This window comes from Triplophysa dalaica, chromosome 1 (assembly GCF_015846415.1).
Source record: "Triplophysa dalaica isolate WHDGS20190420 chromosome 1, ASM1584641v1, whole genome shotgun sequence".
Lineage (NCBI taxonomy): Eukaryota > Metazoa > Chordata > Actinopteri > Cypriniformes > Nemacheilidae > Triplophysa > Triplophysa dalaica.
In genome coordinates this window covers 1,902,600-1,918,415 of record NC_079542.1, presented here as the reverse complement: position 1 = coordinate 1,918,415, position 15,816 = coordinate 1,902,600, and the positions used below count along the sequence as shown (strand labels likewise).

The 15,816-nt window shown below is 43.8% G+C and overlaps 1 protein-coding gene across 1 annotated transcript; it reads left to right on the top strand.

Moving 5' to 3' along the window:
• Positions 1–6,075: 6,075 nt before the first annotated feature.
• On the top strand, positions 6,076–14,889 carry LOC130436428 (mucin-5AC-like; the record flags this gene model as incomplete). Its single annotated transcript, XM_056767103.1, has 8 exons — positions 6,076–6,232; positions 6,323–6,400; positions 7,028–7,318; positions 7,409–7,486; positions 8,114–8,611; positions 11,744–11,947; positions 12,458–12,868; positions 14,624–14,889. Coding segments are annotated over 8 exons (1,983 nt in total), but the record flags the coding sequence as incomplete, so codon positions are not given.
• Positions 14,890–15,816: the final 927 nt, after the last annotated feature.

Genomic DNA, 15,816 nt, shown 5'->3' with positions numbered 1-15,816 from the left:
ACATCAACTCCCTCATCACAGTTTGAAACAACATCAACTCCCTCATCACAGTCTGAAACAACATCAACTCCCTCATCACAGTCTGAAACAACATCAACTCCCTCATCACAGTCTGAAACAGCATCAACTCCCTCATCACAGGCTGAAACAACATCAACTGCCTCATTACAGTCTGAAACTACACCTGCTTTTCTTCTGACCAGTGAAGAGCTCTTTGTCCAAACATCTCTTTCACAGAGCCCACAACATCCTACAACAACATCCACTACAGCTGTGCGTCCTCAACAAACTCAGGTTCCTTTATTCACTCATTTACAAGGATACACACTTCCTCAATGACAAAAATATGCTCACTAAACCTCCCATTCTTAAATGTTTTCACAGTATGTCATATTTTTTTCACAGCAAGCATCATCAACACAATCTACAGAAACATCTTTCAGAGCTCAAGAAGGTCAGATATCTACAGAGGACTCTTTAGATTCAACTTATGTTCTCACAACCAAGAGAAATGCCAGTATTCTTCCTTCCTCAGTGACTACCCCACTAGCTCCTGGACACAGCGGCTCAACAGAGCACAATAATCTAGAATCAGTAGCAACTACCACCATGGATGAAAGCATTTCCTCAATACCAACAGACTTGTCACATTCTATCAACACTGCTACAACAGAAGACACAGATAAAGCTCTACACTTAGAGAGAGTTGTTTTTTTTATAAACCCAACTCATGTACCAGCGATTCAAACCATTACTTTTATTCACCCACTGGTGATTCAGGCCACCATCATGAAATCAAAACCTACAGAACCCTAAAATGCCTCCACTGTAAAGCTACAGTATGTTGTTGCTTTAATCCTAGAACCATCAAATCTTCTTCACTGGAGAGTGAGGATATCCGAACCACTACAGATAGTGACATTAACAATAACATCAGTTTTACCCACAGTTTGATTCAGTTAAACCCACCAATACATCAGCTGCACCTTAAAAGTTTAATTATTAATTAAATTATTATCATAACTAACCCAAAAATGAATTTAGCCTCTAGTTTTTCCACACCATAATTATTTTATTATTTATTTTTATTAAAACTGAAACATTTCCTGTTCATTGAAATCCAATAAAATTTAGACCTAAAAAATGTTGGAAAAACTTAAGGAAATTTTGAAATAAAAAATCTAAAGATTAAAGCTCATTAAGTAAAATATGAATCAAACTAAATTCTAAACTATAACAACTCCGTTCCAAACCTGTTTGCATGTCTTTTGTCAGTTGAACACACAGAAAGGTATCTGTGTGAACCGAAAATTCTGAGGCACCATTCACTACTAAAGTAATTTGTTTGTTCTATTGAAAACAAAAAAAGATATTTGCGGAATTTAAGGAAGCAAACAGTTCTGGGCCACCTTCGACAACCATTGTAATTTTTCCTTTGGCAGTCAATGGTGAAATGTCAGTTACTATCATTCTTCCAAATATCTTCAGGTTCAACAGAACAAAGAGCTGTACACAGGTTTGGAACCATCAGAGGTTAAGTTATTCATGACTGAATTTTCATTTTTGGTTGAACTACCCATTTAAATCCAGAAAGTATTTTGACAGTAATAATGACATCAGTTCATGTAATGTGTGTGCATTACGTGCAAATATTATGTTTCAAAGTAAATTTCTCTCCGCTTTCCTTGCGGTACATCGTGTCTGATGCAGCCCCGTCCCAGGCTTTGTCATCCTTGTTGGGGTTATTCAAAGAAATATTTAGAGAATAATTACGACACAAAATTCTTCTAGCAGATGGGAGGAGAGATAATATAAAGAACGCACACAACCTTCGTCATTTTCTCTGGTTACCAAATGCATCATTAGCTATTCCAGTAATTAAAATGTCAATCTTGTCTCACGTAACGACGCAGTCGAAACAAACAAAAATGTGGCTTTTTTCATAAGAGTTTTAAAAAGAGTATGTGTAAAGATGTGTGTGTGTTTAATTGAACATTCCCAATAAATTGTATGAAAGACACTGTTGGATCTATTGCTGTTTTTATTTGAAAGTGTAAGAAAATCAAAGAAGATAAAGATGAATTTGATTTCTCAGTATGTTGGCTATGCTGGATGACTTTTATTGCATTAAATTGGGGGAATGTTGCTTTTAGTACATGGTATGCTGCAAAGATTTTATTTTGGATAAACCATTCTGAGACCTACCAGTCTGACTGGTCAAACCACAGAAAAGACAGAAACCTATTGCCATCGTAATGCAACCATCACGGTATAGAGATAAGATGTCAACATCACACGCTTCCTGATGATGTGCCGTCATGCATATCTGTCACAACCAAATAGAAAAGTTACAAAACCATCTCTTAGAGACTATCTCTAAAGAGTTTCTTTCAAAGAACCGGATGCAGTCAACCCAACACAAGCATGAACTTTATTCTTTTTCAAAGATATTGAAATAATGTCAATCTATAAATTGTCGAAATTTGCTCATGACTTCTTTGTAGTAAATGTCAAAGAAAGTAAGATGCTTTCTGTAGAGGCCCTTTCGGTGGTACCTTGGCCATGACAAGATCCTCATATTTTTGTAGTTACTTTTCTTGTACGTGTGGCAAGAAAATGGCACGTTCAATAAGATCTTGTGTGTCTAGAATGAACGATCGCTGTTGACATCATTGGCCATGCAGAAAAGTGACAAACGAAAAACGTCATTTGATTTATTTCCATTAATAAGATGAATAACCATGAATAACGCCACAATCGCAGGGTTTAATTTCACATGAAATCGATCGCAGTCTGTGTTTTAAAGAATAGACCTGCTAAGTTACATATTATAGGAGTCAGATGCTGGTATGTGACCCAACCACTTGTCAAGGTGACGATCCTATAATTATTTTGCCGTCAAGCTGGAACTCAAAATACAAAACATGAATAACAGATGTTTGTCACATGACTCGGAACAGACCTAATAAATCTTCTGGCATTTGAGGAGGGCATCACTTTGAATATTGGGACGTAACGTGTCCATGACAGATTCTGACTGGGACTAAACGCAGAAATCTGGTGAGTTTCATGGCTTCATTTGAACATTTTAAAATGCTGATTTCAAAAGCAGGCTGAATGTTTGAAGAGTTTGTTTATAAAGTCATGTATTTTATTATTATGCATTGTTATTAATGTCAATTAAACTGCAGATGGTGTGTTTTGATTTAAGCCATAATAACTCAAAGAGTACAGCTAACTAAATTAATAATACACAATAAAAACATGATTACATAATGAAAAATGTTTTTTGAAAAACTCATTTTGGAACCAAACTCTTCATTTGGTCATCAATTGTGAACTGCATAGATTTCTAGAAGAAATTAGGATTAAAGATGTCGGTGACACTAGCGGTTTACCAGCACGTTTATTCTTGATGTGCTGATTTAAATCACAATTTTCAGTGTAGTATCTGTGGATGTTTGATTGATTGTGGAAGGAGATTACCAAAGCTTCTGTGATGTTTCAACAAGAGTTTTCCACAGAGTTCACCAGCATCAACACAGAATTATTTGATGTGGTAATATATCATAAAAGTGGAAGAGTGACATTCTTTATGGAGTTCATACTCAAGACTAGGGGCTTCTTCAGCAGAGTTCTTAAAGGTTCTAGTTTTTTAAGGTTGTATAAAAAAGGTTTAACATCCATAGAACTATAAAGAAAGAAACTATTTTAAAGGGATAGTTTAATCGTATCTTTTATCATTTACTCTGCCTTATGAAAACGTGTATGAGTTTTTATGCAAATTTTTAATAACCGTGGAAAATAATATTAATTATTTTGATTGACTTCAATTCAACATTCAAGCAAAATGTTAGGCAGTTTTGTTTTTATTCAATTTAGCTGTGAGGAAATGTATTGGATTGTATTATATTAGGTTCCATATATATATATATATATATATATATATATATATAATGTTTCTTTATTATTATTTTTGTGTTAAGGGTCTGAAAATTGAGATGTGAATGTTTGGTAAAATATAAATAAAAACTGTAGAAAGAGCAAAAATATCCAGATCAAATAATTTTTCTCTGTCTAGATCAGAACATAATTCAGTCTACTATGTTTTGTGCAGGGCCGGTGCCGGTTGAGGTTTTATGCTGGTTTCACACATTTTCCGTTTGCAATGCGTGTCTTTTACCTGCCCATGTTAACAGATTAGATCATTCACACAGCATGCGCATGCGGATGCGGTGCAGTCCATCCTATGCTGTTGCGGTGCAGCAATCGTTTACGCGTTTACACAGATTTAAAGCGGTATAATGCAAATTGTGCTCAAAATCGCACGGATTGAGATGAAAACATAGTAATTTCACCATAAAATAATAATAATACATTTAAGGCGTCTTTCAAACCACTCAAAGTCACCATACATCAGAAGTCATAAAGAAGACAACAACAAATATCAATTTCAATTATACACAAAGGAAAAAAACAGTAGTTAAAAGAGGTGCAGACAGTAGAAATGTAGAATAAGGTATACTTAATACTGAAAAAGTACTGAGTTTTACTTTAAATTGACGTAAAGAGTCTTAATTACGGATGTTAGCAAGGAAAAAATTTCCAAGGAGAGAAGCAGCCCGACTTGAAGCGTGAAATTAAAATGAGCAACCTATTTTCAAGGTCATCTTCTTGCTTTATTTCAGGATAAGGCAAGAATAAGATAAAACACCTTCCAAAAGTATATTTTTATGGTAAAGTCACTACATTGTCATGATTCTTGACAGGTCTTGTGTTATTTTGAACCCAAAACTATTATTTATCTTGTCCCCCTTGTGGGAAGTGTTTGTTTGATTGAGCTTTAGGATTTTCCTTATCGTGGGTTTTTGTGTTGTGCTCAAATAATGTTTTATCAGGTAACCTTTCGTTTGCGCTTGGGTTCTGCCTCAACCCAATTTCATGACACTACACAGTTTGTCAAAATACGTGTGGTGGAGGGGGCTTCTCTGCTGGAAATTAAACTATGTAACAATTTTTGAATTTGAGGGTCAAACAAGACACGGATCGGCACTGCATATTAAACGCCCTCTGTGAAAGCACATCCAGCGCGTACCTTTTTGGCACCGCATATGGTATGCAATACGTACTGTATACGCACCGCAAACAGAATTTATGTGAAACAGGCATTGGGGGGATGCTTCGAATTTACAAGGGCCCCCCGAAAACTATTTCCAGCTGACAATGAGAAATTTAATGCTTCTTCCTTGTGTCATCTTTTACATAAGGATCTGTCAATTTAATTGTATAGAATGTATGTATGGAATGAACTTTCTAAATAGCATATATAACTTGAAGAACTGTTACCAAGACAGTCTAGTAGGCCTTCCAGAACAACCAACTAATAATAATAATAAGATGTCCATAGAACTGAACTTGTTCTATGTCATGTGTTTGTAGGACATCATGAAGATCCAGCCAGGAACCATAATAGTGTTTCTGTTAGCAGGTCAGTCAAATTCTTAAATTTGCAAATTTGTATTGTTCTGTTGTATTTCACATTATTTTTATTTAATCTATTTTGATATATAATGATTCTTTGTTATTTTTTATTCATCTTATACAGCACTCAATAGTTTGCAGTATGGTACAAACTCATCTGCATTAGCAACAACTGCAACAAGCTCAACCACAACAACAATTTCAAGTCCAACTACAACCACGAGCTCACCAACAACAACAACTTCAGCTCCAACTACAACCACGAGCTCACCCACAACAACAACTTCAGCTCCAACTACAACCACGAGCTCACCCACAACAACAAGTTCAGCTCCAACTACAACCACAAGCTCACCCACAACAACAAGTTCAGCTCCAACTACAACCACAAGCTCACCCACAACAACAAGTTCAGCTCCAACTACAACCACAAGCTCACCCACAACAACAAGTTCAGCTCCAACTACAACCACAAGCTCACCCACAACAACAAGTTCAGCTCCAACTACAACCACAAGCTCACCCACAACAACAACTTCAGCTCCAACTACAACCACGAGCTCACCCACAACAACAAGTTCAGCTCCAACTACAACCACAAACTCACCCACAACAACAACTTCAGCTCCAACTACAACCACAAGCTCACCCACAACAACAAGTTCAGCTCCAACTACAACTACAACCACAAACTCACCCACAACAACAACTTCAGCTCCAACTACAACCACAAACTCACCCACAACAACAAGTTCAGCTCCAACTACAACCACAAGCTCACCCACAACAACAAGTTCAGCTCAAACTACAACCACAAGCTCACCCACAACAACAACTTCAGCTCCCACTACAACCACAAGCTCACCCACAACAACAACTTCAGCTACAACTACAACCACAAGCTCACCCACAACAACAAGTTCAGCTCCAACTACAACCACAAGCTCACCCACAACAACAAGTTCAGCTCCAACTATAACCACGAGCTCTCCCACAACAACAACTTCAGCTCCCACTACATCCACAAGCTCACCCAGAACAACAACTTCAGCCCCAACTACAACCACGAACTCACCCACAACAACAACTTCAGCTCCAACTACAACCACGAGCTCACCCACAACAACTTCAGCCCCAACTACAACCACGAGCTCACCCACAACAACAACTTCAGCTCCAACTACAACCACAAGCTCACCCACAACAACAAGTTCAGCTCCAACTACAACCACGAGCTCTCCCACAACAACAACTTCAGCTCCAACAACCACAAGCTCACCCACAACAACAACTTCAGCTCCCACTACATCCACAAGCTCACCCACAACAACAACTTCAGCTCCAACTACAACCACGAGCTCTCCCACAACAACAACTTCAGCTCCCACTACATCCACAAGCTCACCCACAACAACAACTTCAGCTCCAACTACAACCACGAGCTCACCCACAACAACAACTTCAGCTCCAACTACAACCACGAGCTCACCCACAACAACTTCAGACCCAACTACAAGCACAAGCTCACCCACAACAACAAGTTCAGCTCCAACTACAACCACGAGCTCTCCCACAACAACAACTTCAGCTCCCACTACAACCACGAACTCACCCACAACAACAACTTCAGCTCCAACTACAACCACGAGCTCACCCACAACAACTTCAACCCCAACTACAACCACGAGCTCACCCACAACAACAACTTCAGCTCCAACTACAACCACGAGCTCACCCACAACAACAAGTTCAGCTCCAACTACAACTACAACCACAAACTCACCCACAACAACAACTTCAGCTCCAACTACAACCACAAACTCACCCACAACAACAAGTTCAGCTCCAACTACAACCACAAGATCACCCACAACAACAAGTTCAGCTCCAACTACAACCACAAGCTCACCCACAACAACAACTTCAGCTCCCACTACAACCACAAGCTCACCCACAACAACAACTTCAGCTACAACTACAACCACAAGCTCACCCACAACAACAAGTTCAGCTCCAACTACAACCACAAGCTCACCCACAACAACAAGTTCAGCTCCAACTACAACCACAAGCTCACCCACAACAACAAGTTCAGCTCCAACTACAACCACGAGCTCTCCCACAACAACAACTTCAGCTCCCACTACATCCACAAGCTCACCCAGAACAACAACTTCAGCCCCAACTACAACCACGAACTCACCCACAACAACAACTTCAGCTCCAACTACAACCACGAGCTCACCCACAACAACTTCAGCCCCAACTACAACCACGAGCTCACCCACAACAACAACTTCAGCTCCAACTACAACCACAAGCTCACCCACAACAACAAGTTCAGCTCCAACTACAACCACGAGCTCTCCCACAACAACAACTTCAGCTCCAACAACCACAAGCTCACCCACAACAACAACTTCAGCTCCCACTACATCCACAAGCTCACCCACAACAACAACTTCAGCTCCAACTACAACCACGAGCTCTCCCACAACAACAACTTCAGCTCCCACTACATCCACAAGCTCACCCACAACAACAACTTCAGCTCCAACTACAACCACGAGCTCACCCACAACAACTTCAGCCCCAACTACAAGCACAAGCTCACCCACAACAACAAGTTCAGCTCCAACTACAACCACGAGCTCTCCCACAACAACAACTTCAGCTCCCACTACAACCACGAACTCACCCACAACAACAACTTCAGCTCCAACTACAACCACGAGCTCACCCACAACAACAACTTCAGCTCCAACTACAACCACGAGCTCTCCCACAACAACAACTTCAGCTCCCACTACAACCACGAACTCACCCACAACAACAACTTCAGCTCCAACTACAACCACGAACTCACCCACAACAACAACTTCAGCTCCAACTACAACCACGAGCTCACCCACAACAACAACATCAGCTCCAACTACAACCACGAACTCACCCACAACAACAACTTCAGCTCCAACTACAACCACGAGCTCACCCACAACAACAACTTCAGCTCCAACTACAACCACGAGCTCACCCACAACAACAACTTCAGCTCCAACTACAACCACAAGCTCACCCACAACAACAACTTCAGCTCCAACTACAACCACAAACTCACCCACAACAACAAGTTCGGCTCCGACTACAACCACAAGCTCACCCACAACAAGTCTTGCTCCACCTACAACCACAAGCTCACCCACAACAACAAGTCTTGCTCCAACTACAACCACAAGCTTACCCACAACAACAACTTCAGCTCCAACTACAACCACGAGCTCACCCACAACAACAAGTTCAGCTCCAACTACAACCACGAGCTCACCCACAACAAGAAGTTCAGCTCCAACTACAACCACAAACTCACCCACAACAACAAGTTCGGCTCCAACTACAACCACAAGCTCACCCACAACAAGTCTTGCTCCACCTACAACCACAAGCTCACCCACAACAACAAGTCTTGCTCCAACTACAACCACAAGCTTACCCACCACAACAAGTTCAGATCCAACTACAACCACAAGCTCACCCACAACAACAACTTCAGCTCCAACTACAACCACAAGCTCACCCACAACAACAAGTTCAGCTCCAACTACAACCACGAGCTCACCAACGACAACAAGTTCAGCTCCAACTACAACCACGAGCTCACCCACAACAACAAGTTCAGCTCCAACTACAACCACGAGCTCACCCACAACAACAAGTTCAGCTCCAACTACAACCGCGAGCTCACCCACAACAACAACTTCAGCTCCAACTACAACCACAAGCTCACCCACAACAACAACTTCAGCTCCAACAACCACAAGCTCACCCACAACAACAAGTTCAGCTCCAACTACAATCACAAGCTCACCCACAACAACAAGTTCAGCTCCAACAACCACAAGCTCACCCACAACAACAAGTTCAGCTCCAACTACAACCACAAGCTCACCCACAACAACAAGTTCAGCTCCATCTACAACCACAAGCTCACCCACAACAACAAGTTCAGCTCCATCTACAACCGCGAGCTCACCCACAACAACAAGTTCAGCTCCAACTACAACCGCGAGCTCACCCACAACAACAACTTCAGCTCCAACTACAACCACGAGCTCACCCACAACAACAAGTTCAGCTCCAACCACAACCACAAGCTCACCCACAACAACAAGTCTTGCTCCAACTACAACCACGAGCTCTCCCACAACAACAAGTTCAGCTCCAACTACAACCACGAGCTCACCCACGACATCAAGTTCAGCTCCAACTACAACCACGAGCTCACCCACAACAACAAGTTCAGCTCCAACCACAACCACAAGCTCACCCACAACAACAAGTTCAGCTCCAACCACAACCACAAGCTCACCCACAACAACAAGTTCAGCTCCAACTACAACCACAAGCTCACCCACAACAACAAGTCTTGCTCCAACTACAACCACGAGCTCTCCCACAACAACAAGTTCAGCTCCAACTGCAACCACAAGCTCACCCACAACAACAAGTTCAGCTCCAACTACAACCACGAGCTCTCCCACAACAACAAGTTCAGCTCCAACTACAACCACGAGCTCACCAACGACAACAAGTTCAGCTCCAACTACAACCACGAGCTCACCCACAACAACAAGTTCAGCTCCAACTACAACCACGAGCTCACCCACAACAACAAGTTCAGCTCCAACTACAACCGCGAGCTCACCCACAACAACAACTTCAGCTCCAACTACAACCACAAGCTCACCCACAACAACAAGTTCAGCTCCAACTACAACCACAAGCTCACCCACAACAACAACTTCAGCTCCAACAACCACAAGCTCACCCACAACAACAAGTTCAGCTCCAACTACAATCACAAGCTCACCCACAACAACAAGTTCAGCTCCAACAACCACAAGCTCACCCACAACAACAAGTTCAGCTCCATCTACAACCGCGAGCTCACCCACAACAACAAGTTCAGCTCCAACTACAACCGCGAGCTCACCCACAACAACAACTTCAGCTCCAACTACAACCACGAGCTCACCCACGACATCAAGTTCAGCTCCAACTACAACCACGAGCTCACCCACAACAACAAGTTCAGCTCCAACCACAACCACAAGCTCACCCACAACAACAAGTCTTGCTCCAACTACAACCACGAGCTCACCCACAACAACAAGTTCAGCTCCAACTACAACCACAAGCTCACCCACAACAACAAGTTCAGCTCCAACTACAACCACAAGCTCACCCACAACAACAACTTCAGCTCCAACTACAACCACGAGCTCACCCACAACAACAAGTTCAGCTCCAACTACAACCACAAGCTCACCCACAACAACAAGTTCAGCTCCAACTACAACCACAAGCTCACCCACAACAACAAGTTCAGCTCCAACTACAACCACGAGCTCTCCCACAACAACAACTTCAGCTCCCACTACATCCACAAGCTCACCCACGACATCAAGTTCAGCTCCAACTACAACCACAAGCTCACCCACAACAACAAGTTCAGCTCCAACCACAACCACAAGCTCACCCACAACAACAAGTCTTGCTCCAACTACAACCACGAGCTCACCCACAACAACAAGTTCAGCTCCAACTACAACCACAAGCTCACCCACAACAACAAGTTCAGCTCCAACTACAACCACAAGCTCACCCACAACAACAACTTCAGCTCCCACTACAACCACAAGCTCACCCACAACAACAACTTCAGCTCCAAGTACAACCACGAGCTCACCCACAACAACAAGTTCAGCTCCAACTACAACCACAAGCTCACCCACAACAACAAGTTCAGCTCCAACTACAACCACAAGCTCACCCACAACAACAAGTTCAGCTCCAACTACAACCACGAGCTCTCCCACAACAACAACTTCAGCTCCCACTACATCCACAAGCTCACCCACAACAACAACTTCAGCTCCAACTACAACCACGAGCTCACCCACAACAACTTCAGCCCCAACTACAAGCACAAGCTCACCCACAACAACAAGTTCAGCTCCAACTACAACCACGAGCTCTCCCACAACAACAACTTCAGCTCCCACTACAACCACGAACTCACCCACAACAACAACTTCAGCTCCAACTACAACCACGAGCTCACCCACAACAACTTCAGCCCCAACTACAACCACGAACTCACCCACAACAACAACTTCAGCTCCAACTACAACCATGAGCTCACCCACAACAACAACATCAGCTCCAACTACAACCACGAACTCACCCACAACAACAACTTCAGCTCCAACTACAACCACGAGCTCACCCACAACAACAACTTCAGCTCCAACTACAACCACGAACTCACCCACAACAACAACTTCAGCTCCAACTACAACCACAAGCTCACCCACAACAACAACTTCAGCTCCAACTACAACCACGAACTCACCCACAACAACAACTTCAGCTCCAACTACAACCACAAGCTCACCCACAACAACAAGTTCAGCTCCAACTACAACCACAAGCTCACCCACAACAACAACTTCAGCTCCCACTACAACCACAAGCTCACCCACAACAACAACTTCAGCTCCAACTACAACCACGAGCTCACCCACAACAACAACTTCAGCTCCAACTACAACCACAAGCTCACCCACAACAACAAGTTCAGCTCCAACTACAACCACAAGCTCACCCACAACAACAAGTTCAGCTCCAACTACAACCACGAGCTCTCCCACAACAACAACTTCAGCTCCCACTACATCCACAAGCTCACCCACAACAACAACTTCAGCTCCAACTACAACCACGAGCTCACCCACAACAACAAGTTCAGCTCCAACTACAACCACGAGCTCTCCCACAACAACAACTTCAGCTCCCACTACAACCACGAACTCACCCACAACAACAACTTCAGCTCCAACTACAACCACAAGCTCACCCACAACAACAAGTTCAGCTCCAACTACAACCACGAGCTCTCCCACAACAACAAGTTCAGCTCCAACTACAACCACGAGCTCTCCCACAACAACAACTTCAGCTCCCACTACAACCACGAACTCACCCACAACAACAACTTCAGCTCCAACTACAACCACGAGCTCACCCACAACAACTTCAGCCCCAACTACAACCACGAACTCACCCACAACAACAACTTCAGCTCCAACTACAACCATGAGCTCACCCACAACAACAACATCAGCTCCAACTACAACCACGAACTCACCCACAACAACAACTTCAGCTGCAACTACAACCACGAGCTCACCCACAACAACAACTTCAGCTCCAACTACAACCACGAGCTCACCCACAACAACAACTTCAGCTCCAACTACAACCACAAGCTCACCCACAACAACAACTTCAGCTCCAACTACAACCACAAACTCACCCACAACAACAAGTTCGGCTCCGACTACAACCACAAGCTCACCCACAACAAGTCTTGCTCCACCTACAACCACAAGCTCACCCACAACAACAACTTCAGCTCCAACTACAACCACGAGCTCACCAACGACAACAAGTTCAGCTCCAACTACAACCACGAGCTCACCCACAACAACAAGTTCAGCTCCAACTACAACCACGAGCTCACCCACAACAACAACTTCAGCTCCAACTACAACCACGAGCTCACCCGCAACAAGAAGTTCAGCTCCAACTACAACCACAAACTCACCCACAACAACAAGTTCGGCTCCAACTACAACCACAAGCTCACCCACAACAAGTCTTGCTCCACCTACAACCACAAGCTCACCCACAACAACAAGTCTTGCTCCAACTACAACCACAAGCTTACCCACCACAACAAGTTCAGATCCAACTACAACCACAAGCTCACCCACAACAACAACTTCAGCTCCAACTACAACCACAAGCTCACCCACAACAACAAGTTCAGCTCCAACTACAACCACGAGCTCACCAACGACAACAAGTTCAGCTCCAACTACAACCACGAGCTCACCCACAACAACAAGTTCAGCTCCAACTACAACCACGAGCTCACCCACAACAACAAGTTCAGGTCCAACTACAACCACGATTTCACCCACGACAACAAGTTCAGCTCCAACTAAAACCACGAGCTCACCCACAACAACAAGTTCAGCTCCAACTACAACCACAAGCTCACCCACAACAACAAGTTCAGCTCCAACAACCACAATCTCACCCACAACACAAAGTTCAGCACCAACTACAACCACAAGCTCACCCACAACAACAAGTTCAGCTCCAACTACAACCACAAGTTTACCCACAACAACAAGTTCAGCTCCCACTACAACCACAAGCTCACCCACAACAACAAGTTCGGCTCCAACTACAACCACGAGCTCACCCACAACAACAAGTTCAGCTCCAACTACAACCACGATTTCACCCACGACAACAAGTTCAGCTCCAACTAAAACCACGAGCTCACCCACAACAACAAGTTCAGCTCCAACTACAACCACAAGCTCACCCACAACAACAAGTTCAGCTCCAAAAACCACAATCTCACCCACAACAACAAGTTCAGCTCCAACTACAACCACGATTTCACCCACGACAACAAGTTCAGCTCCAACTAAAACCACGAGCTCACCCACAACAACAAGTTCAGCTCCAACTACAACCACAAGCTCACCCACAACAACAAGTTCAGCTCCAAAAACCACAATCTCACCCACAACACAAAGTTCAGCACCAACTACAACCACAAGCTCACCCACAACAACAAGTTCAGCTCCCACTACAACCACAAGCTCACCCACAACAAGAAGTTCAGCTCCCACTACAACCACAAGCTCACCCACAACAACAAGTTCAGCTCCCACTACAACCACAATCTCATCCACAACAACAAGTTCAGCTCCAACTACAACCACTAGCTCATCATCAACAACAAGTTCAGCTCCAACTACAACCACAAGCTCACCCACAACAACAAGTTCAGCTCCAACTACAACCACAAGCTCACCCACAACAACAGGTTCAGCTCCAACTACAACCACAAGCTCACCCACAACAACAAGTTTAGCTCCAACTACAACCACAAGCTCACCCACAACAACAAGTTCAGCTCCAACTACAACCACAAGCTCACCCACAACAACAAGTTTGGCTCCAACTATAACCACAAGCTCACCCACAAAAACAAGTTCAGCTCCCACTACAACCACAAGCTCACCCACAACAACAACTTCAGCTCCAACTACAACCACGAGCTCACCCACGACAACAACTTCAGCTCCAACTACAACCACAAGCTCACCCACAACAACAAGTTCAGCTCCAACTACAACCACACGCTCACCCACAACAACAAGTTCAGCTCCAACTACAACCACGAGCTCACCCACAACAACAACTTCAGCTCCAACTACAACCACAAGCTCACCCACAACAACAACTTCAGCTCCAACTACAACCACAAGCTCACCCACAACAAGTCTTGCTCCAACTACAACCACAATCTCACCCACAACAACAAGTTCAGCTCCCACTACAACCACAAGCTCACCCACAACAACAAGTTCAGCTCCAACTACAACCACAAGCTCACCCACAACAAGTCTTGCTCCAACTACAACCACAAGCTCACCCACAACAACAAGTTCAACTCCAACTACAACCACGATCTCACCCACAACACAAAGTTCAGCTCCAACTACAACCACAAGCTCACCCACAACAACAAGTTCAACTCCAACTACAACCACAAGCTTACCCACAACAACAAGGTCAGCTCCGACAACAAGCTCACTCACAATAACAAGTTCAGCTCCCACTACAACCACAAGCTCACCCACAACGACAAGCTCAGCTCCCACTTCAACCACAAGCTCACCCACAACAACAAGTTTAGCTCCAACTACAATCACAAGCTCACCCACAACAACAAGTTCAACTCCAACTACAACCACGATCTCACCCACAACACAAAGTTCAGCTCCCACTTCAACCACAAGCTCAACCACAACAACAAGTTCAGCTCCCACTACAACCACAAGCTCACCCACAACAACAAGTTCAGCTCCAACTACAACCACAAGCTTACTCACAACAACAAGGTCAGCTCCAATAACAAACTCACTCACAACAATAAGTTCAACTCCAACTACAACCACAAGCTCACCCGCAACAAGAAGTTCAGCTCCCACTACAACCACAAGCTCACCCACAACAAGAAGTTCAGCTCCCACTACAACCACAAGCTCACCCACAACAACAAGTCTTACTCCAACTACAACCACAAGCACATCCACAACAACAAGTTCAGCTCCCACTACAACCACAAGCTCACCCACAACAACAAGTTCAGCTCCAACTACAACCACAAGCTCACCCACAACAACA